General features: G+C 37.5%; 2 protein-coding genes across 28 annotated transcripts in view; both read left to right on the forward strand.

Annotated features, from left to right (window-relative positions):
• The window catches only part of LOC146483883 (CUB and sushi domain-containing protein 1-like), a 167,603-nt gene that overhangs the window by 111,662 nt on the left and 31,697 nt on the right, over positions 1 to 24,244 (forward strand). The gene's annotated exons all lie outside the window — the stretch shown is intronic.
• On the forward strand, positions 7,000 to 22,823 carry LOC146483885 (CUB and sushi domain-containing protein 3-like). The gene is made up of 16 exons (XM_085105485.1): positions 7,000 to 7,095; positions 7,250 to 7,313; positions 11,020 to 11,193; positions 12,107 to 12,280; positions 12,571 to 12,744; positions 13,081 to 13,254; positions 15,911 to 16,084; positions 17,962 to 18,135; positions 18,791 to 18,964; positions 19,159 to 19,329; positions 19,467 to 19,640; positions 19,970 to 20,143; positions 20,477 to 20,650; positions 20,956 to 21,129; positions 22,158 to 22,331; positions 22,609 to 22,823. Exons 1-16 carry the CDS (start codon positions 7,000 to 7,002, stop codon positions 22,821 to 22,823), a joined length of 2,634 nt encoding a protein of 877 aa, XP_084961611.1.

The following is a 24,244-nucleotide window of genomic DNA, read 5'->3' on the forward strand; positions in this document are numbered from 1 at the left end:
GATGCACCACTGAATGGTACTAAACGTGGAAGTGATACTACTTATCCTAGTGAAGTGATATTTTCATGTGACGATGGTTTCGATTTAAGAGGATCAGCTAAGCGCAAGTGCACAACAGATGGAACATGGAATGGTGTGGAGACAATTTGTGAGGGTAGGACTCTTTTGAAAGGAGGAGAAAGTTTCTCGCATTTTATGCATGATATCTATTACGTATTGTTCTCGTTCTTCTGCACTGATGGGTGTATGACCTTTGCAAATTAACAGTTAGATTACATTGCGGTTCTCCTTTTGTGTGGAGACAATTATGAAGGTGAACCCCTCTTGAAAGAAGGAATTACTTTTGTTAAGCTTAGTCATTCCGGTGTCTGCTTTCCTTTCTCTGTAGCAAAGGACTGTGGTTTCCTTAAGGTTCCTATGAATGGATCTTTAGTTGGATCAAACTTAACGACGTTTCCAAATTCACTGATGTTCACCTGCGACAAAGGGTTTACATTGAAAGGATCACGCGTCAGACGATGTCAGGCTAATGCAGTTTGGAGCGGGAATGAAACCTTTTGTCAAGGTAATTAGTTAAAAAAAGCTATACTGATTAAGGAGGAAGGTGACAAGAACGTAAAAAGGTTTACGATTGCTTCATGAAAGTACCAAGGAGTTCATGACACGTGCATTTAAGGCTAGACCCTTCATCACTGTGCTTAAAATAATTGGTCACACAGTTTTTTTGATCACTACAAGCAGTCGCTTTCAGGACTTTACTAACCCGGATGGTTATAATGTCCCCACTTATGATCTCCCTTGTCATTAACGTTAATTTATGTGTCATTTATCTTGAATTATGTCATTAACGTTAATTTATGTGTCATTTATCTTGAATTATGTCATTAACGTTAATTTATGTGTCATTTATCTTGAATTAGGTAGTTTCTAGTGTGTTATTTTGAAATATCCCAGTCCACTTGGTTTAAGAGTGGATCTCTTGCATTAGTCTTTTTAATAACTCATTGCTCCGCAGCTAAAGACTGTGGCTCTCTTGCTATGCCCTTGAATGGTTCTGTCATTGGAGAAGAAACAAGTTATCCCAATGAAGTAACCTTTGCCTGTGATGATGGGTTTATCATGGCTGGTTCCAGAATCAGAAAATGTCAGTCAAATGGCATTTGGAGTGGAAACGAAACTTTTTGTAGAGGTATGTTTACCTTTTTGAACTTACCAATATATAAGTTTTTTTCTGCACATTGGAGATAAAGTTTTTCTATAGACAAACGAACCGATGTTTTGAGCATTGGTATGCCCAATTGTTTTCAAGTATTACGTTTTCTAATATGGAAGAATGGAACGGAACGGCTTAATAGAGCAGTGGATTTATTAAGTAATCTGACGTTAGAGCAGGGGTTTTACTATTTGCCGTTTTCCTAATATATTTACAATTAATTCACTGTTTAATGTGTGGCGAGGTGACCTCTAGAAACCACCAGGCTTATAGTTGAGGTCACCTCGTACCTAACAATGATAAAGCTTTTACAGTATTAATTAATTAATTAATTAATTAATTTACAGTGTTGTTTACATGAATAAATATATCTCGCCATAATTAGGCTCGATTACCAGCCGCTGTTTGGGAAATGAGTTGATCGAGCGTAACGACGATGAAATGTCCGCCAGTTGCCTAACAACAAAACCGCGACAGTCGATTTTTGTTGTGGTCGTTTTGGCGGTTAAGAAATGCTTTTGGTGATTAGTATCGAGGAGAGAAGTATTTTACAGACAAAATAGACGTGATTTGGACTTCCAGCTTCAAAATAAGAGAGGAAATCGAGCTAAAAGATCCTTTGTATTGCGTACGTGTTTACATATCCTGATATGAGAATAATTATAATAAACATACTTATACATACCTATAATTATAATAGGCATAGCGAGATCTCATGTCTTTCTCACCTTTATTGTCGCCATTGAATCGTTGTATACATTTCCAGTTAAGAGGATAGCTTTGTCTAAGATATCACAATCATCAAATGTCGAAATAACAACAGTCTTTGTTTAGCCATCCACATGTACAACATGAAGTGCTTTGACGGTTATGGAAATAAGTGTTTACCGTGCTTGACTACTACATGTGCGATTACAATAATTGTAGAGATCGTGATAAAAAACTAAAGCAAGAGAAATTCAATAAAATCAACACGAAAGCAAAAATTTAAAGAAAGAATATGTAGTTACCCAACCGACCGACCTAATCTCGTACCCAGCTCACATTTCGACATTCTCGAACCAGCTGAGATCTGGCTACGAGATTAGGGCCGACCCGTTCCAAAATGGACACTCCTAATATTTTAGTGCGAGTTTACCATGGAATTTAGCGTATTAGAAATCACAGTATTCAAGCTTACAATCCCCGTGATTCCACCGAAGACAGATAGCTTCACTTGATAAAGCGTGCAAACACACCATGTTCTCCGCCGAAGTCCGCTGACGTTTTCTACGCATACTCTTCGCTGACGTGTAGAAAACACCAGGGGGAGATTTGCGACGGGAAGAAAAACCCGTTCTCATTTTTAAACTCGGGCTTTCCTTTGGAAACCCGGGTAATGAGCAAAATGTCCGAGCGTATTATATGTAAAACCATCGAAAAAGAGATTTATTATTTCACTACAAAAATATTTTGATATTTTGGCTTCTCTTTTTTTGTAATGGTGTTAATATACACATCCGGCATTATCTGTCTATCAGTATGTGGATGACGTAAACAACACGGAAAGCCAGTTAAATGACTCTAATTTAATTGGATAAAATTTAAAGACAAATGACAATTGATTGGCATGCTAAAAACTATTTTTCGAGCTTGAATCGTGTCAGAAACAATTCTTCCATTGAAAGCAACGTTTTACAATTGCAAGTCTAAAATAATGATATCAAGAAAGTCTGAATTGTTTCTCGTTCCACAGATTTTGAATCTGAGTTTCGCTCAACCCGCAAGCTTTGTTTTGATTTTTCTTTTTGCCGGTACGAGAAGCTGTTTTGGTTTTGGGTTTTGTCCCGTCCGGCCATTGTTGCTCCTTTTCCTGCCTTTTCCGTCCGTATTCCGGTCAAATCAGGACAACAAAGTGTATTACGGTCTCATATTTAGCGCGTTCCCTAGACCCTATTTTTTCTTCTAGCTGTAATTACATAATGATGGAATAATTAAAAGAAGTAATCACTTTATTTAACCCTATCTAGAGCAGGGGGTGGGATCTCAGAACTTTTTCAAAAATTTATCTGGGGAAAACATGTTTCGACAGATGACAGAAGTCTCTGTCGAAACTTGTTTTATCTGGGGAAATTTTGATGTGGTCGGTTAGTGTTGATTGACTTTGATGTTACCATAGCAACCAATTTTTGACAGGCGGGGTTTTCAGAAAATAGAAAATCCTTTTTTGAAAAGAAGTAAAATCACTTGGCTCATATTACTGTTTCTTTATTTGTTTTGATTACTTTTCGTTCAGTTTCGGCGCTTTCCTAAAGTTTTAGGAAAATCCAGAAATCCAAAATGGCGGATCCAAGATGACAGACATTTTGTTATCACGGCATAGTTTCCGCGTCATATTACGTCATCAATTCGCGTTGCGGACTTCAAAGGAGAAATCTTTGTAGGTACTATCGATCCTGCTAGTCTCTCTGTCATAGCTAGGCGGCGTGGTCCAGCGGTTTGGGGCGCTGGACTTGAAATCCGGAGGTCCCGGGTTCAAGCCCCGTCCTCGGCCACGCCTTTACATAGCAAACTGGTTTGCCTCCTAGCAGTTGGAATTTTTATGCTTCATTTGATTATTTGTTTCCCATTATTTCTGAGTGGAATGCCTGTAAACTAGCTTTGAGCAGGAGCCCATGGGCTCCTGCTTTGGGTAGCTAAGTGCAATTCCGAGTGAACGATTGTTTGTGACCAAACTGAGGTGATGCAAGGAGTGTTTTAAGGCTATCTACCTTTCGATGTTCATCAAAACCAGGTGAAGCACTGTTGCTCCACCTAATACTCTAATAACGTGCCGGGATGAATCTTGCACCGTGCAAAAGTCACTGGTTGTGTCAGCTTGTAGAGATGATATTCTGGCTGCGATAAAAATAGGCATTCCGAACATCTCCACGAGGCCATCAGTGACAGCTAAACACCCCAGAGCAGCGTTGGACATCGTTTTCAGTCGCGGTTTCGTCTTGACAGCGATAATAACTAACGAGTTCAAAACAGTTGTTACAGGAGAAGCAATTATACTCATGATGATCAAAACAACTAGCACTCCGAGGGATGCACTGTTATTTTGGTCAATGTTTCCTCCGGGGAAAGCATAGATTCCACATTCAGACGATGTAGTCCCGCTACCAAAAGTACCATTTGGAGTCATTTTTGGAGGGAAGTTCTGTTCTGCTCAGCTGCACTCATGAGCTATGTACCATCTACCTCGATTCTGCAGTACCAACTGACGCTTCAAATTCAGTGTGTTTATTTTATTGCATTTAAAGAATTTGAAGACATTGTTTTCCATGGACTTAAAGGCATTAAAAAAGTCCTTCAGCAAGTCTTTAACGATTGTCATATTCCGCATAAATTAACAATTAAACCATCCCTTTGAACCATTCGTTTATCTTTGTAACCAGATACAAGGCTTCCTTGCTTTTTTTTTTGTGTGTTTTTTAACGTAACTTGACTCGAAATCTAACATTTACCTGTTACCTGTTACCTATCCACTTCGAACCATGTGGCACATAAGGCCTAAATCTCACATTTACTCGAGGCAACATTTCAGACGAGGAGTCGATCTAAGATCTGTTTTTGCCTTATAAAATAATGAAAAACCAACGCAAACAATAACAAATTAAAACTACTCTTTAGAGGACGCAGAAAAGGTTTTGAATACCATATTCACTTTGTTTCAGCGTGGTGCTAAAACAAAGTGAATTTGCACAAAAAAAAAAAAAATGAATGTGCAACAAAAGTTGACTCAAAAACAAGATATTGATTTTTTTTTTTTTTTAATTACATCTAAATCGCATGCTTCAGGTTGGAAATCATTAAGAGTGAATGAAATAATAATTCCGGTAACGAGACTAAGCTGTATATACAACTGTATTCTAAAAAATTTTCAAAAACATTTTAAACCTACATCTTCTCACTATTGTTTATTATTAAACTTCGTTAAAAACTGGCGAAGACGGCACTGTCAGTAAACCTTAGCGGCAAATAAACAAACACAAACTTTAATAGTAATAATAATAATAATAATAATCTTTATTTGTGCTTTTTTTCAATGTACATGGTTGATTCTTACAATCTTGTTGTAGTAATACAACAAGAAAAATTAGTTCTTAAATAAATTGGTTTTTAGGTTTTAATCTGTTCGTGTTGGTTAGAACTATTCAGATAATTAACCTGGACAGAAGACATGAAATTGGTAATTAAAAAAAAGATTATGTGGCACATCGTGTATACCCTCTAGATTGGTTTTGTTAGAAAGAAAGATGTCCCTCGATTTTGCAGTTAATTTTAAAAGTTTCAGCCTGTTTTATCTGCAAGCTTGGCCCGCAACTTGTGTGCTAAGGTCAAACTGCCGCACATCTACATGGGTAATGCTGACAAAATTTTACAACAACTTGAGAGGAGACACATGTATGTTATTTTTCATTGAATGACACAGGTATAACCGAAAAAAGAAACTCTGAATTCTCCCAAAACAGGAAATGTTTAATTACATGAAGATGTTTTCTTTATTTCAAGGTGTAACTGGCTTGTGTAATTAACTTCATGTCAGTACCTGTCAGGAAATTCAAAGTTTACCGGAGAACACCTTAAGCTACCAAACGGATACGGCAATAAAACAACAACTGACTCGCCCATTCACTCGGTTTTTCAGCAAAGTATAACAAATAAAATGCGAAAAACAGAAACTTTGTGATCACTATGATCCAAATGGCAAGCAACGAAAAATTGCAAACTTTATTAAAAGAAAGAAAACCCCTCGTGAGAATTGACCATCATTTGCGACTGGGGCAAATCGGAAGTAGATGATATTTGATTTTTGGATATATCCAAACTCAGAGAAGGCGCTTCCTAGAAGATTAATGGACGCAGCAGAACATTTTGCTGTGAAATTTTCCCAGTGTAGGTTTTGTGGAGCATTCGCTATTGTAATTTTCAACAACATCGTCTGTTAAATCCTTGGAAAATAATAACAGGACAGCTGCGGCCCGTCCTCTCGAGACATATATTCATCCGACGCAATTTTTTGCTTAAAAACGTAAAATAGGTAGTGAGGTTTCACTAACTAAATACATTTCAAAGAAAAGGAAAAGAGTATCAGTAATCTCATAACATTAATACACTGATAAATTACATTTCAAACGAGGAGCGCGAGAGGGACTTGAAGATCAGTACCAGACGCTTTTCTTCATTTCTGTGATTTTCGATGTAAGGCCAAGCAAATGTTAAATAAAGAAAATGAAGACTTAACGTACTTTAAAATTGAGTTCAGATTATAAAGTCTGACGAGGATTTTATAGTATGACAGCAGTTCAATATTTCTGATTTTCAATGCTCGATCAGGTGATGTTATGCCATTACCTTTGAAAGACAGAAAAATTACATATTAAGTTCTAAACGATTCGTGTTCGTAGATTTGTAACGGCTTCTTTTTAAAATATAAATTCTGCCATTTTAGCTAAAGACTGTGGCTTGCTGTCAGTTCCTATTAATGCCGGTTCTTCTTGTGGTCGTGATACGACGTTTCCACACTCAATTTCGTTCTCTTGTGATGCTGGGTTTATTGGTTCTTAGACAAGAAGATGTCAATCAAACGGCATCTGGAGTTGGAAACAAGACATCATATAGAGACACAATGCATACTGCATTTAATATAATTACTTAGGTGATTATAGAGATTCTGTTCATCTGATTGGTCGAGGATTGCGTCATATCCTGCTGTAATCACCTCGCGCAAGGCGATTATAGCGGGAGCACTAATTTTCGAAATGGCCGCTTTGCGATTTGTTGACATTTCTGAGAAAGAAGTAAAAAGGATGAAAGAAAATGCAATTACGAAAGGCACTAAAGATACAAGTCTGGGGGTGACACTTTTCGAAGGCAGGACATGAAAATTTTGCTAATTGTAAGAAAACACCCTTGTAATTAAATTGCGGTGGAAATATTGTCGATGTCGATGGCTTAAAATGAAAACAACAAATTAAGTTTTATTCACTTAAGATTTTCTTTATTTAACAGAATGATTACACACAAAAAAACGAAGTTAAGACAGAATTTGAAAGCATGGAAGTAAACGAGATAAGTAAATATTGTCTACAATCATTTACAGTTGTTTTTGTGGTCGTGTTGTGGTCACTGCTGTTGTTATTGTCATTGTCCGGATCAGTTTCCATTGTTGTTCCTTGTTGTTGTATTTACTGTCTGTTCTTGTCGTTTGTGTTGTTAACATTGCTGCCGTTGTTGTTTTTTTTCGTTGTCAGTGTTGTTGTTGTTGTTGTGGTTGTTGTTGTTAGTATCGATGAAATTGCAGTCAGTTTTGTTTTCGTTGCTGTTCAATTGTTTGCACTCCGGTCAATGTTGTTATCGCGGTTGTCAGTGTTGTTCTCGTCTCTGTTTTCGTCAGAGTAGTTGCTGTTGTAGCTGTTGTCCTTTTGAAGGTGAAGTTCCTTGTTGTTGTTGTTGTTATTGTCAGCGTTATGGCTATTGCCAATGGTCACACTGTTGGTGTTGTCAGTGTTATGGCTATTGCCAATTGTCACACTGTTGTTGTTGTTGTGGTTGTGGTTGTTGTTGTCGTTGCTTTCGTTGTTGTTGTCAGTGTTGTTGCTATTGTCAATGTTGTTACTGTTGTTTTTCTTATGAATTTTTGACCCAAAAATTCGTGTTTCAAACTCTTCAGCTTGTGCATTAGATTTCCCTAGCAATAATTCAATAAAAGCTACACGAAACTGTCTTGTCCTAACACAGTAAATAATGGGATTTACTAAGGAATTCACTATAACTACGAATGATCCAGTAAAGAAAACAGGCCCCGTTACATTTTTAGAACGTATGACAGAGTTTTTTATAAGTACTCGAATAACAAATATGGGCAAATAAGTAATTATCAGGGTAAAAAGTACAGCAGTTGTTACTTTAAAAGCCTTTTTCTCCTTTAAGAACTTCTGTCGTGCTTCCACTGAGACTTGTTGCGCGGCAATGTGTTTTTCGTGGCGACGGGTTTCCAAGTAGACAACTACTTGACAGTAGAAAATAACAAGCGTGCAAAAAGCCAAGATACTGTTATTTAGAGTAAGATAAAACTTATCGTCCGTGAGGGCTATTGGTGTGGTCAAAACTAATGCTGTGAACCACGAGAGAACGGAAAAGCCGAGAACACGATTGTTTGTGACCAAACTGATATGATGTAAGGGGTGTTTTAAGGCTATGTACCTTTCGATGTTCATCAAAACCAGGTGAAGCACTGTTGCTCCACCTAATACTCTAATAACGTTCCGGGAAAAATCTTGTATTGTGCAAAACTCACTTTTTGTGTCAGCTTGTACGGTTGATATTCTGGCTGCGATAAAAATAGGAAATCCGAACATCCCCATGAGGCCATCAGTGACAGCTAAACACCCCAGCGTAGTGTTGGACATCGTTTTCAGTCGCGGTTTCGTCTTGACAGCGATAATTACTAACGCATTCAAAACAGTTGTTACAGGAGAAGCAATTATACTCATGATGATCAAAACAACTAGCACTCTGCGGGATGCACTGTTAGTTTGGTCAATGTTTCCTCCGAGGAAAGCATAGATTCCACATTCAGACGATTTAGTCCCACTACCAAAAGTACCATTTGGAGTCATTTTTGGAGGGAAGTTCTTTTCTGCTCAGCTGCACTCAGGAGCTATGTACCATCCACGTCCATTCTGCAGTACCAACTGACGCTTCAAATTCAGTGTGTTTATCTTATTTTATTTAAAGAACATCTGCTTACCTCATCAGTCATCCGACAGAGACTTAAAAAAAGCTTTTAGCAAGTCTTCAACGATTGTCATATTCCGCACAAATTAACATTTAAACCATCCGATCCCTTTGAACCGTGTCGCCGGCTTAACCAGATACAAGTCTTCCTTGTTTTTTCTTTTTTGTTGTTTTTTAACGTAACTTGGCTCGAAATTTAAAGGCCAATTCAGACGGTACAACTTTTGCCTACGAGTGTCGCATTCGATTGCTAGAGCGCGCGGTGCTCGCGTTATGCAAAAAATCGCACACAACTCTCGTCATTCAACATTGCCTATACCTACGATTGTCGTAGGATTTTTTACTCGCGGCAATATTTCAGACTAGGAGTCGATCTAAGATCTGTTTTTGCCTTATTGCTTTGTGCTGATAGCGCGTAGCGCTAAAACAAAGTGAATTTGTAACAAACAAAATGAATGTACAACCAAAGTTGACTCAAAAACAAGATATTGATAGTTTTTTATTTAATTACATCTAAATCGCATGCTTCAGGTGGAAAATCATAAAGATTGAATGAAATAATTTTAACATTCTGGTAGTGAGACTGTGCTGTATATATTCTGAAAATTTTTAAAAACATTTGAAACCTACATCTTTTCACTATTGTTTATTATTAAACTTCTTTAAAAACTGGCCAAGACAGCTCTGTCAGTGAGCCAACAAACACAAAATTAGTTCTTAGGTTTTAATCTGTTCGTGTCGGTTAGAACTAACCTTGACGGAAGAAACGAAATTGGAAATTACAAAAACGATTAGGTAGTACACCCTTTAGACTGGTTTTCTAAGAAAGAAAGATGTCCCACAATTTTTCAGTTAATTTTAAAAGTTTCAGCCTGTTTTATCTGCAAGCTTGGCCTGCAACTTGAGTGCTTAGGTCAAACTGCCGCACATTTACGTGGGTAATGCTGAGAGGATTTTACAACGTAACATTTTGAGATGAGACATGTATTTTTTTTTTCATTGAATGACACAGGTATAACCGAAAAAAGAAAATCCGAGTTTTCCCAAAACAAGAAATATGTAGTCTTCTCAACAAACAAAAACGGAAAAAGCGAAATTGTACCATAAGAAAAATTTCGTAACGAAAATATCACATTTGGGAATTGATTTAAAGCTACATTTTCCGCAAACGCATTGTCTAATTGTTTTTCGTCGGCGAAATGATCCGGGCTTAGCAATTGATGGTACAGAAAAACTCGGTAATCGCGCTAAGTTACCTTTAATAATAATTATTTCCAAATTAAAATTAAAACAGTCATTTTGCTGTTTAATTACATGCAAGATACTTTTCTTTATTTCAAGGTGTAACTGGCTTTTTAATTAACTTCATGTCAACACCTGTTAGCAAATTAAAAGTTTGCCCGAGAACACCTTGAGCTATCAGACGGATACGGCAATAAACAACTGAATCGCCCATTCTTTCTCTTTTTCAGCGAAGTATTAAAAATAAACCGATCCAAATTGCATGCAACGACAAACTGCAAATTGCAAGCTATTTTCTTTAAGAAAATAAACTCCTTCTAGAGAACTGACCACCATTTACAACTAAGGTAATATGCAGTATTCGCATGGGAATCAGATGACATTTTATTTTAGATATGCCAAATCATAGAAGGCGCTTCGTGGAATAAGGGACTTAGTAGAAGATTTTGCAAGTCAAATATTATCAGTGTACATAGGTTTGGTGTTTTCAACAACATCGTCCGTGTGAAAATAATAGCGGTGGTCCCTCAGCTCGGGAGAGCTGAGACCCATCCTCTCGGGACATATTCATCCGACACAATTTTTGTGGCAAAAACGTGAAGTAATTTAGTGAGGCTTTACTAACGAATTCATTTAAAGAAAAGGAAAAGAGTTTCAATAATAAATAACACAACACTAATACACTAAGGACAGAAAAATTACATAGGTTCTAAATATAAATCTTATTAAGGTACCGGACAGTTCGTGTTGTAGATTTTTTAATGACGTACACTTTTAAAACAGAAATTCTGTCATTTCAGCTAAAGACTGTGGCTTGCTGTCATGTCCCATTAATGGTTCTTCTAGTGGTCGCGATACGACGTTTCCAAACTCAATTTCATTCTCTTGTGATGCCGGGTTTATTATGATTGGTTCTCGGACAAGAAGATGTCAATCAAACGGCATCTGGAGTGGAAACAAGACATCATGCAGAGGTAATATACGGTATATAAACACTAAGTTCGGAGGAAAGATGTGTGGATATATGTCCGCCTTCATTATCTGTTCCGAAAAGGAAACAGCTATGCCGGGGAATCGAAATCAGTTAACAGTATTCTTTCATAGTTTTAAACCCAAATAAAGTTTCTATATAATCCACCTAGTTTTTTTTTTTGGGCACCGTTTTCAACATGTTTGTGGACATAATCTCTTGTTTGAACAAACAAACAAAAAAAAAATCTCTTGTTTGAACAACAAATCACTCTTCCATCTTGAAATTTCCAATATAGTGTCTCTTACGGCGTTGGACCTTCTCAAGTTAAAAAAGAAATAATAATAACGGTGGGATATCACCCGGGAAGCATCATCTGATATATTCCATTTTTATTGATGCATATTGGGTCAAGTGACGCATTGGCCCAACGAGAATAATAAGTAGTGCCCACGCGAATTTCGCTTTTTTCAGACATTTTCATTTTAAAAAGCTTGAGACATTTTCAATCAGTAAACAACTTTACTAGCGTCAAATCTTCCAGCTGACCATAGGTCTATAAATCGGGAGCACTACCAAATGAAACAATAATAACTAAGAGTAATAATTTCAGACCTATGTATTGTTACAGATATTAGAAGTCATTCTTATGATTATTCAGTATATATTATGATCATGATTATTTGTTCTGAAAATATTGCTCACGCTTAGTCTTTGTATTATTGAGGTTAAGGCTTGGCGAAATTATAATCATAATCTTACAGCATTCCTGTAACTTTTTCTCATTGTGGCGCGCTTTAAACGTAGTTAAGGCCTTGCTGGTCGAAATAATCATAATTTTCCTGACGGTTTTGATTTTGTCTGTGTTTATGTTTATGTCACACCCTAAGTCTTCCTTTTGGCATTTTTAATTGTAGCTGTTGAATGCGGTTTTTTGGTGATGCCAATGAATGGTTCATCGTACGGTGACCTTACAACGTACCCCAACAAGGTGTATTTCCAGTGCGATGAAGGATTTACTCTCAAGGGTTCTTCCCTGAGAACCTGTATGGCCAACGGGTCTTGGAGCGGAAACAATGCTTCTTGTGAAGGTGCATCTTTAGCTGTCAGGGGTTAATGTTGCAAGTTGACGCTATACACATTCATCCTCATTAATGTAATACATCCTTTTATTACGACAGGGCTTGACGGACGGACACTTTTCTAGGGCTTGTGTTTCCACTAAATGGTCATGAATGGTTCAACTTGTTATACGTAATTTCAAAGAAATGCAAATTCTTTGAAAAGCTTTTCATATAGTGTTAGTTAGCAACTTATAACAGTCGTACACGCGCTAAAATAAGCTGTTGTTGTTTAACGTTGTTGTGATTTGATAATGTAGCTATAGACTGTGGTCGGCTACCTGTTCCACTTAATGGGAGCATACAAGGAGACGCTACTGTCTTTCCAAATGTGCTTGAGTTTTCATGTGACAAAGGATTTATACTTGAGGGTTCCTTCTCAAGAAGGTGTCAGGCTAATGCTACATGGAGTGGAGAGACCACATATTGCAAAGGTATTGGGGAACTCATTTTTGATTTACTTCCTTTTTAATTAATCTTACCTTTAGAATAGCTTTCCTTTGTTCTTGACAATCCACATATCCTATTATATTAGGATTTTACTTTTCCCAATTACTTTTTTTACATTTCAAAACATGGCATTTTCAATGGTGCGATCCCTTGCTGGAAAATGGTACTCGCCGACAAATTGTAAAGATAGGGTTTCAATCAGAACTGATTCATGTGAGACTTCGTTTACTGTGATGAATGGTCGTTTGCAAGATATTATTGGCGTCTTTTATTATTATTGTTTCTCCTGAAGAAGCAGTTTCACGTTTTGTTTTCTGTAGCTAGGAATTGTGGCGTTCTCACAGCTCCAGTAAATGGATCCCGCATTGGAAGTGAAACCACGTTTCCTAACAGAATCTCTTTCATTTGTGACGTGGGGTTTGACTTAATTGGTTCCACTGTTAGAAAATGTGAAGCGAATGGGAGATGGAGTGGAGAGCAACCAACTTGCAATGGTAACGTTTGTTCATTTGTTGTATTTTTACCTCACCAGCTAACAAGAAGCAAGTTGTATTGATATTGCACCAACAGTTGTAAAAGCTCCAGTTTTCGATTTATTTAATCCAAATCAATTTTGATTACTACACGGCAATAATATAAACCAAAAAGGATCATTTCGTCTTTTCTTATTCATTCTAAACGACCATTGTGGTCTGTAGCCTAAACATACTAAAATCAGATTCAGATGTCCTTTGCGATCAGTCTACCTCCTTAAATGGATTGTCTGGCTCAAATTCTTGTTTTCGTAATAGCGCAGCAGAAAATAGACTGGAAGTGAAATGTACGAAATTCACATTTTTGAACTGCGGATAAAATAATTAATAAATCAGAGATGTACGGAGCTTAAGCATCAGCGAAAAGAAAGCCTGAAAAAAAAAATAATAACTAGTCTGAAATGTCAGCCGTCTCCTCCCCCTAACCCACAGGGGGCGCGGGAGAGAGAGACGTCTGAATTCCGAGCGTTATAATGTCGTCCGTTGACGTCACACAATAATTTATGCAAATTTGCATAAATAAAAACCTTTGAAACCAAATGGCGGCCACTAGTCATGGAAGCGCATGGAAGCATTGCAGCATGCATAATGTAGGAGGTTGTATGCGTTTTGTAAGCCGTAAAATTTAAAGACAAGGCATCAAGAATGTATGTACGGGATCGCACTTCATTTTCCACCGAAGATGAATTGAAAAATGTTCCGATAAATGTTGTTAGTAAATAAAGTGTTGACAGGCCAGACACGACTCATAGTAACGTGGTATGGTGGTATGAAATGTGATTTCTCGTTATGGTTTTGCTTTTTTGGACTGTTTTTTTTTTTGTATGAAATAAGAGTAGGTCCTTCAGAATATTTCTCGAAGCAATGGTTGGTTTTGAATTAAAAGTCATTTGCTCCTCAAGATGTTTTTGAGGTTAGGCAACGGCGGGTGGTAAGTTGTGACAAAAGAAAGAATTTTGTTTCGCACTTTATCGTTTTGTTGTAAACCCAACTTCCGTTCAGCGAAAATCAGAGGTTATTTTTTCAATGAGATTGTAAGGGTAGCCTCTAGCCCAAAAGTGCGTTTTGAAGTGGATGATGTTGTAATAGAATGATTTTGCAGAGGAGGTGTTTCGAAGAAGTCTCAGGGCTTCATTTTTTATTAGTCCTTTTCTGACCCCGGTGAGTCAGGAAGAAAAATGTGTACTGGAAGGTAGGTTTAAAGTGCGAGCGAATGTCAAGGATTCCCGCATGATTGTAGAATCGCTGAGACTTCTGAGAACCAACTACTCAGTGAAATTATTCTTTTGCAATACCACCAACTTCAAAACGCGCCTTCAGGCAAGAGGCTATCAACACAATCTCATTGAAAAAAATAACCTCTGAGATTAAATTCACTGAACGGAAGTCGGCTTTACAACAAAACGAGAAAGTGCGAAATAAAATTCTTCCCATCTTCACAACTTACCACCCGGCTCGAGAAATATTGAAAGAGCCTCCCACTTATCTCATACCAAAAAGGAAAATCTTTAAGAGATATACTCGCGAGAGCAAAACCACGAGAAGTCACTTTTTACACCAGGAACTTACGAGTTGTGTCCGGCCTGTCAACACTTCATATTCGCCGCCGAAATGGAATATCTGTTTTCGCAAGTTCGACCAATAAGAAATGGTTATCTATTTCAATTAGGGAAGAACCAATCAAAAACTACCTACCATATTCGCAAAAGTACGTGACGTCAACGGACGACATTATAACGCTCGGAATTCAGACGTCTCTCTCTCCCGCGCCCCCTGTGGGTTAGGGAGAGGAGACGGCTGACATTTCAGACTAAATAATAACAACAACATCAACAACAACATTTGAGGCCTTAACAGGTTTCGAATCCATGGCCTTTATGGTATTTAGACCGTCGGATCTTCAAATCAGGATTTAGGCTCAAAACGTTATTAAATTTGCGGTTATTCCACACAGCTGTAGACTGTGGACCTTTGCCAGTTCTTCTTAATGGCTCACTCATCGGAAATCTGACAACTTACCCGAATAAAGCGACCTCATATTGTGACGAAGGATTTTTACTGAGAGGCTCTGCAGAGAGATTTTGCCAGGCAAACAGAACATGGAGTGGAGACCAAACGATATGTGGAAGTTATTATGTCCAGTTTAGTAATAGTATCTGCATGACCTAGTGTGCACATGTAGTTAAATTGCCATCCGGGATAGTAAGTTTGCGATAAAAATTCCCTCCATATATCGTGATAAAGCTCTGGTTACTTGTGCTAGAAGAATGCTGTTGTACTGTGGTCACATAATTCTGTTTATAGAAACAATGCCATGTTATTCGAGACAATAACAGGAAATGGGAGTTGAACCCAAACGAATCATTATAAAGGTTATCGGGTTGTTTTGACCTTTACTGATGTCGTCCAATGTATTTTATTATCCAGATGGGTAGAATTTAAGTATTCAAGTTTCAAGTCTCCCTTTTTGTATGGAAACAAAACCGGAAGCTCTGTTCTACCCGAACTTACATAATAAAAAAAAGTAAAACAAGTAGTATATAGGAAAGGAGAAATGCTAGTGTTATATTACGTCAATGCTGCTGTTATGCTTATACTTTTTTTTATTTTTGTTCAGCTGTCGACTGTGGTACATTACCTGTTCCACTGAACGGAAGTATACAGGGATCTGTTTCTACATTCCCAAATGTCCTCGAGTTCTCTTGTGACAACGGCTTTACAATTGTGGGATCTGTTGTAAGGAAGTGTCAGGCCAATGCCACATGGAGTGGAAGGACCGCCTTTTGCAAAGGTGCCTACTTTGTTTGCTTGTTTCTTTTTGTTGTTGTTGTTGTTGTCGTTGTTGTTATTGCTGTTTTCGTAAATTGCCAAAGCCATACGTTGGGGCGGTGGGCCAAAAAGGAACTTCATATTGAACTATGATCTGAATCTGTACAGCACCTACTTCAACGCATTAGTGAACATCAACATCTTGCCATCGGAGAGCATCTTGTCACGCGATATGGATTCGACAAAAAGGCATCCATTGTCCATCTCTTCTTGTCGAAAATTGCACGCAAGTTTGATCGCCTAATTCACGAAAAGCTTTTCTTCAAGGACATTAAACCTTCTCTTGACCCCCAAACTGACTCTATTCGCGCTAAACTGTTTATTTAACACTTTTTTCAATTAAGATTTCCTAGCATTATTCATGTTACCTTTGAATATTATACACTATCATCCACCTCCGGAAAGTTTTACTTTAAACGTTCTAGATTAGCAATACAAAAGCATTTTTTTCTCGACTTGGTGTAAAGCTGGGGAATGAGGAGATACCATCTCATATAACAGACTTGCTGAAGAAAACATTCAAAATGGTTCCTCGCCAATTGCTCTTTGATGTTCTGGAAAAAGAAAATGACTGCATTGGAAGTCCCTATAATAATTAAAAATGTAGGACTAACTAAATAATTGTTCCATTTATTATTATTACTTTTATTTTGAGAATGATGTATTATTCAAGAAAGTGACACGGGCATACTCGGAAAAAAGAAATCCGAGTGCTCCTATCAGGAGTCGAACCTAAGACATTCCGATTACTAGTTCGGATGCTCTACCACTGAGCTACAGGAGACTCGCGTGGGAGCTAAGGCCATTAAACTAGGTTCATGGGAAAAACATCCTGCATACTGCTAGGATTTGAATGTCGAACTTGTGGTATATGGAATAAATGTGATGGTATATTTCCAGCCTGATGAATAAATGAGAATGATGTATTATTCAAGGAGTATGCCTGTGTCACTTTCTTGAATAATACACCATTCTCATTTATTCACCAGGCTGGAAATATACCATCACATTTATTTCATATACCACACGTTCGACATTCAAATCCTGGCAGTATGCAGGATGTTTGTCCCATGAACCTAGTTTAATGGCCTTAGCTCCCACGAGTCTCCTGTAGCTCAGTGGTAGAGCATCCGAACTAGTAATCGGAAGGTCTTAGGTTCGACTCCTGATAGGAGCACTCGGATTTCTTTTTTCCGAGTATGCCTGTGTCACTTTCTTGAATAATGCATCACCCTTATTTATTCACCAGGCTGGAAATATACCATCACATTTATTTCATACTTTTATTTTGTAAACTAGTGTAAAATGCTTTAAATCTGTTACTACGTAAAGTTTTTGCATGTCTGTATTTGTAAGTTCTCGTTAGTTTTCGTTAGTTCTCGTTAGGACTTCTATGTATACCACTCTTAGTGATGGAGCTTCCTAATAAAATATTGTTATTATTATTATTATTATTATTATTATTATTATTATTATTATTATTATTATTATTATTATTATTATTATTTTTATTATTATTATTATAATTTTCTTAGTTTTTTTAAAGTGTTCCTGTATGCCTCTTGTCCCGCCTCGATTAGTTGTGTAACTATTTGCGGGACAAACCATTTATTCTGTTTTTTTTTTTTTTTTTAATAAATTGTTGTTGTTGGATACCCGTAGTTTCCTTTTAACCTTTAATTTTAACTTGACAATGACAATGAGTAGCGTCGAAACTTCGTCGATTTTAATGACTATTTTATGGATTTAAGAACATTTAAGCATGAAATTTTGTAATAAAATTGTATTCCAAATTTTCTATCATAAAAGTAACTTGTAGTTTACGAATGTTGTTTTTAGCGAGGGACTGTGGCGATCTACCTGTTCCAATGAATGGATCTGTAACTGGAAATGAAACAACGTACCCCAACCAGCTGTCATTTTCTTGTGACGATGGCTTCGATTTAATTGGTTCAACTGTCAGGCGATGTCAGGCAGATGGGAAATGGAGTGAAGAACAAGCAACTTGTAAAGGTAATGCGACGACTAATTTATAGAAATTATTCATCACCGTCCCACTCAAACACCCTAGCAACCGCTCCCTCGAATGGTTCAGACATTTTGATATTTGTTATCTCATTTTCTCATCCTCTTTTTCAATTGATGCGACGAAGGTCATGGATCCTATTCCGGTTAGAGGCTCGAGTATCTTCTTTGTAGCCTGCGTGACCGGCGTAATTGGGAAAGGAGAGGGGGAGCGAGGAACCAATGCCCCCTCCTTTTTTTCCCGCCTCCCTCGCTCCCCCTCCCCTTCCCCGATTACGCCGGCCGCGCAGTCTATTTTCTTTGTACCAAGGTCGTGCCACTGATGTTAAAGTGATATATCAAAGACGAGGATGTTTCATCCGATTTCCAAACACCTAGAAGGTTGTTGAAAAAACTAATCGCAGACCAGTTTATTTTAACCAACTTCGAGGAGAATGAATGTTTGATATAGTTTCTCAAACCTTTAATGATTTCTTGGAGAAAATTCAAAGTAAAGGTTCACAAAATTTATGACAATCAAGATCGCAATTTTCAAACTACACTACACGGAAGTGATTTCCTTTGTTTCCCCTTGGAATGCTTTGTGCCTTTAATAAAATAACTGGTTGGATCTAATATAATCAAATCTTTCTGTAACTAACAGCTGTTGACTGTGGACCCCTGCCTGTGCTACTTAATGGCTCTAATGCCGGACAACTAACAACTTATCCTAATAAAGTGACGTCATCCTGTGACGAAGGATTTCTGCTGAGAGGTTCTGCAGTGAGATTTTGCCAGGCGAACAGAACTTGGAGTGGAAACCAAACGATATGTGAAGGTAATGTATATTTAAGTAGCTGCCCAAGTAAGAGTGTAGTTACGATGTCTTCACGTATAGTTAAGTCTGTATTAAAACGTCTACTACTACATCACAGAATAAGTCATTTTCAGGTCTCGCTGCTTGTTCAGAAACAACCTGTATCTCTGTTAGACTTGGTGTTGTCCTAACCATTTTTCATGGTATTTGTTTAGCTGTCGATTGTGGGACATTACGTGCTCCACTGAACGGAAGTATACAGGGATCTGTTTCTACATTCCCAAATGTCGTGTTCTCTTGTGACAACGGCTTTATACTTGAGGGATCCGTTGTAAGGAAGTGCCAGGCCAATGCTACATGGAGTGGAACGACTACATTTTGCAAAGGTGCCTTCTTTGATTTTGTTTGTTTGGAAACTGCTGTAACCATACATAAGGAGAGTAGCCTAAATGATCGTTTCATGTTGAGCTGTGATTTGCATCCCACAGCAAAAGTAACTTGTGGTTTACAAATGTTGTTTTAGCAAGGGACTGTGGCGTTCTACCTGTTCCAATGAATGGATCGATAACTGGAAATGAAACAACGTACCCCAACCAGCTGTCATTTTCTTGTCACGCCGGCTTCGATTTAATTGGTTCAACTGTCAGGCGATGTCAGACAGATGGGAAATGGAGTGAAGAACAACCAACTTGTGAAGGTAATGTGACGTCTAAGCAGAAGTTATTCATCACCGTCCCATGCAAAACCTATAACAATCACTCCCTCGAATTTTTAAGACATTTTGATATTTGTTATTTTCACTTTCTCTTTTTCAATTGAGGATACAAACAACAAATTGTTTTTGTGTGTGTTAGTTTATGGATTCTGTTATCGTCGTGGAGTCCCTTATCTCTTTCTTGGACCGTAGTCGTAACGCTGATGTTCCATGTTGTGTTGCTATAAAAAAAAACACAGTTTTGATTTTTTAGTAACCTTTATTAGTAAAAGGTTATATCTGTTAAATTAAAATCTGTTTCCACTTAACAGCTGTTGATTGTGGACCATTGCCGGGGCTACTTAATGGCTCTTATATCGGACAACTGACAACTTATCCTAATAAAGTGACGTCATACTGTGACGAAGGATTTCTATTGAGAGGCTCTGCAGAGAGATTTTGTCGGGCGAACAGAACTTGGAGTGGGAACCAAACGATATGTGAAGGTGGTCTATATTTTAAGATAAAACATCTGCAGCGATATTTCATTTAAGTATGTAAAATAGACGGTGGAATCTCTACTGCATTTGTTAACTTGTGTAATGGATTCACTTTCTTTTCTTCAACAAAATGGACATCATTTATTTTTAAACTTGCTTTAAAGAAGTTGCCATCTACCAAGTCTTAGCTATGTGTGCATAATAAGGGAAGGAAAATAACTATACTATATTTGTTACTGGCTTTTTATCAAGTCAGCTGTACGAGTGAACGATCGTCATTATCATAATCATCATAATCAACAAAAATAATTATTTGCAACTATAAATTTTATGTTTCAGCGATTGACTGTGGCCCTCCACCTGTTCCATTAAATGGCTCATTATTTGGGACTTCAACAGTGTTTCCAAATAGTGTACATTTCTACTGTCAACCTGGATTTATATTGAAAGGCTCGGCCAGAAGAAGTTGCCTGCCAAATGGCATTTGGAATGGAAATACAACAGTTTGTGAAGGTCTGTATTTTGTTCTCGCACGAAGGATAAAATTTACTGAACTAACTACTGATCTGAAGTGTCATCCCCTCACCGACAGCTTCTTCCAAATACAAAGAATATAGCTAGTATGATCCGGGTCTATCCGGACTTTAAAATTTAATTCCCGCTTTCAAGATGATGAACGCAGAGTAGTAATAATCAAATGCTAATAACAGTTCAAACGATATATTTTGGGGTATGCAAAAAAAAAAAAAAATTCGAAGAAGGCTTCTTCGAATTCCTTTTTTTTTTATAAAACTAATTAAATTTTTTTCCTCTTTTAGCTGTCGACTGCGGACACCTCTATGTTCCAATAAATGGAAGCATGCAGGGAGAGAAAACTTATTTTCCAAATTTGGTGCGGTTTGCCTGTGACGAAGGCTTTCTTTTGGAAGGGCCAAGGGAAAGGCGGTGTTTAGCCAACGGTTCATGGAGCGGAAACCAAACGCTTTGCAAAGGTTTGTGATTAAGGCGTGAAAACGTGAAATAAGATTAAAGTCGCCGTGGGTTCTCAACAAAGGGGAGGCACAAAACAATTAATGTTTTGCTTAAACTATGACAAATTTTATTTGGTAGATAGACGTCATCATATTTTATGCTCAAACCACGTCATTTTATAGCATATTTAAAAGTTGATGTCCTTTCATTACTTCTATTAATCAATTTATTTAGTCATTTATTTGTTTGTTTATTTATTCAGTTTTTATTCGGTCATTCATCTGGTCACCTACTATTACTTTGACGATTTCTATATTTTACAATATAATTTATTCAGTTCTGCTGTCCTTGGTGAAGTTAATATATAATAAATAAATAAATAAATAAATAAATAAATAAAATAAATAAATAAATAAATAAATAAATAAATGAATAAATAAATAAATAAATAAACAAACCTCACTAAGGGCAAAAGTACAACAGGTGAACAATTACAAGCCAGTTTTGACACACACACTGCTGCTCGTGTTTTAAGCATTACTCAAAACGATTTATTTTTATTAAGGTATAAAGTCGTAGAAATTTCCCGGATAACGTTCCGTACAGTTCCTTCAAGTTCGAAACAAGACGATACATATTTTTTATCGACTGCTGTCAACGCTTTTGCCAGCATTAAAACCTTCAGAGAAACCTCGGAAAACGATTTTAACGGAAATAAGGGGAAATGGTGCCTTTGCATTTAATGCAAAGGCACAAGGGATGCAGGGACCAGACACGCGAAGCCATCCTAAGTTAAGTGGTTTCGTAAGTATTGTTTCTCCACAATATACATTTTTTTTACTAACAATAGGCCAATGTTAAGAAACAGTACATAAGATACATCTTTACTTAGCAGGGCTTTGTGAATCCCTCCCAGATCTTGGTTTTGATTCTGAGTCGCAACACATCCCCCAAAAAACATTAATATTTTTTCTTGCGTTCATTGTTAGCGCCAGAGGTGGTTATAGTGTGTTAGTTTGTGCCTAATTTTGCACGTTTTATGTTGCAGCTATTGATTGCGGGAGACTTCTGGCTCCTGTAAATGGTTCATTGCTTGGCAATATCACAGTGTTTCCAGAAAGCATACGATTTTCCTGTGATGAGGGGTTTACTATGAACGGCTTTTCTGTTCGGGATTGTCAGGCAAATGGCAGTTGGAGTGGAGATGAAACCGTTTGCAATGGTAAGATAATTCTTCGCCTAATTATGACGAGGTTACATACTGGCAAACTGTTCTATACTGTTCCACCGTCAACCGTCTGTTGATTCTGAACAACCAAAATATTTGACTGGGGGTCTCTATTTAAGGAAGGTACAAAGAAAGATAGAGAGATCATTGAGACAGATGTCGATTGGTTGTGAAGGAAGTCCATTACAATATTCACGATTTTTACCTATTTCCAACAAACCGTATAACATGCGAATATCTTAAATAAATTATATTCCGTTGTCTATTTTAGCTGTTGATTGTGGTATGCTTCCCGCCCAAGTCAATGGAACCGTTCATGGAGAGGAAAGCACATATCCCAACATTTTACAATTTACTTGCGATGAGGGCTTCACCCTTAATGGTGCTGCTAGGAGAAGTTGTCAGTCAAACGGAACTTGGAGCGGGAGTGAAACCATCTGCCAAGGTGTGAAACTCTACTTGATATTATGGCGAGGCGTGTATTGATCTTCTGAATAATAACCGCAGATTCTAAAGAGGGAAACGCAGAAAATTTCCTGTGAACACAGGTTCGAAATATTGAAGGTTAAGGTAGTAACCTTGGTGAAACTGAGGAACATGCTTTAGGTTCAAGTTTACAAGCTGTTTGAGTTACGTGTTTTTTCCTATGCAGGTTCTACTGTATCACATTATCGACTTCCTAACAACGAATTTCCATTTTAATGTATCAGGGGCATCCAACGAGGACATTTAAGCAAACACTTAAAATGGTTTCTCTATTGTTTCCAAATCGTTTTGTAGCATTTTAAGTAAGTAAGCAGTCTTTATTAAATAGGAATTGATACTTACATCAGACGTGTAAGTTAACAATAATCAATAATAGCAAAAAATGGTAAAAACAACTATAACTATTTCAAAGTTACAAAAATTGGAAAAGGCATCTATTTATAAATGAGCGTTTAAAGCGTTCTGTTGTGACTCGTCGTAGGATGTAGTCTTGTCCCCTGTTGCGTATCTTCCGGTTCCTCTGCATCGGTAGCAGGTCGTGTGTTCAGGAGTAGCTGTCAGTGGAAATTTGGTTCCATATGTCCCGCTTTCTGATTACGTCTGTAAAGGGAGTGTAGTCCGCGGTGTAGCCTGATTTAAACGCTCGTTTACAGAATTTATCAATACGGCTGATGCACTTGGATTCAAAAGCACAGCCCCATGCCTCGATATCGTATGGGAAAATAGACATGATCGGTATCAGACTCTCAAATAGGGCAGTTAGCTCGGCGATAAGATAAGAACGATAAGATAAGAACTTTATTTTACGTGGCACTCCACTTAGCTAAAAGCTACTTTACAGGAAGCCCACAAACAAACAGATAAAATTACAAAAACAAAAAGAAAGATAAAAATTAGCTAACAATCTAAAATCTAAAATATCCAGGAAATCCAATCATTCATGTATCAATACATGTGTGTATTTCTTTAACGATAATAGGCCATCATCAGTGTTGAGCTTGCCATAAATTGGCGAGCGAAAAAAGAATTTGGGTGTCCTCAGTTCAACCCCCAGCTCTATTCCTGCAGATGCGGACTTCACGATCAAACTACTTACAATAACTTTTTATTTTGTTAAGCAAGGTTCTGCAATACGTGAGTTTAGAATCGAAATCAAAGTATCATCTTGCTTTATACAACGCCCGACACGTTTTCCTTTCTACAGTATTAAGCTTCGGAATCGACAATATTTTATTCCCCATACAAAGTCTTATAACGCGTTTAAATTATCAACGCCTACCTGTAACTCAATACCGCTTGCACTCAAACGTCATCGTCCCACTAGTAATAAATTATTCTACGCTCGCTAGTGACGCGAGCATGGGCTGCCTGTAGTTATTGGCCTCCATGTGTAACACTTATACTCTATATCAATGTTTTCA

The sequence above is a fragment of the Pavona decussata genome, unplaced genomic scaffold (assembly GCF_977016875.1).
Source record: "Pavona decussata unplaced genomic scaffold, jaPavDecu1.1 SCAFFOLD_37, whole genome shotgun sequence".
In the NCBI taxonomy this organism is placed as follows: domain Eukaryota; kingdom Metazoa; phylum Cnidaria; class Anthozoa; order Scleractinia; family Agariciidae; genus Pavona; species Pavona decussata.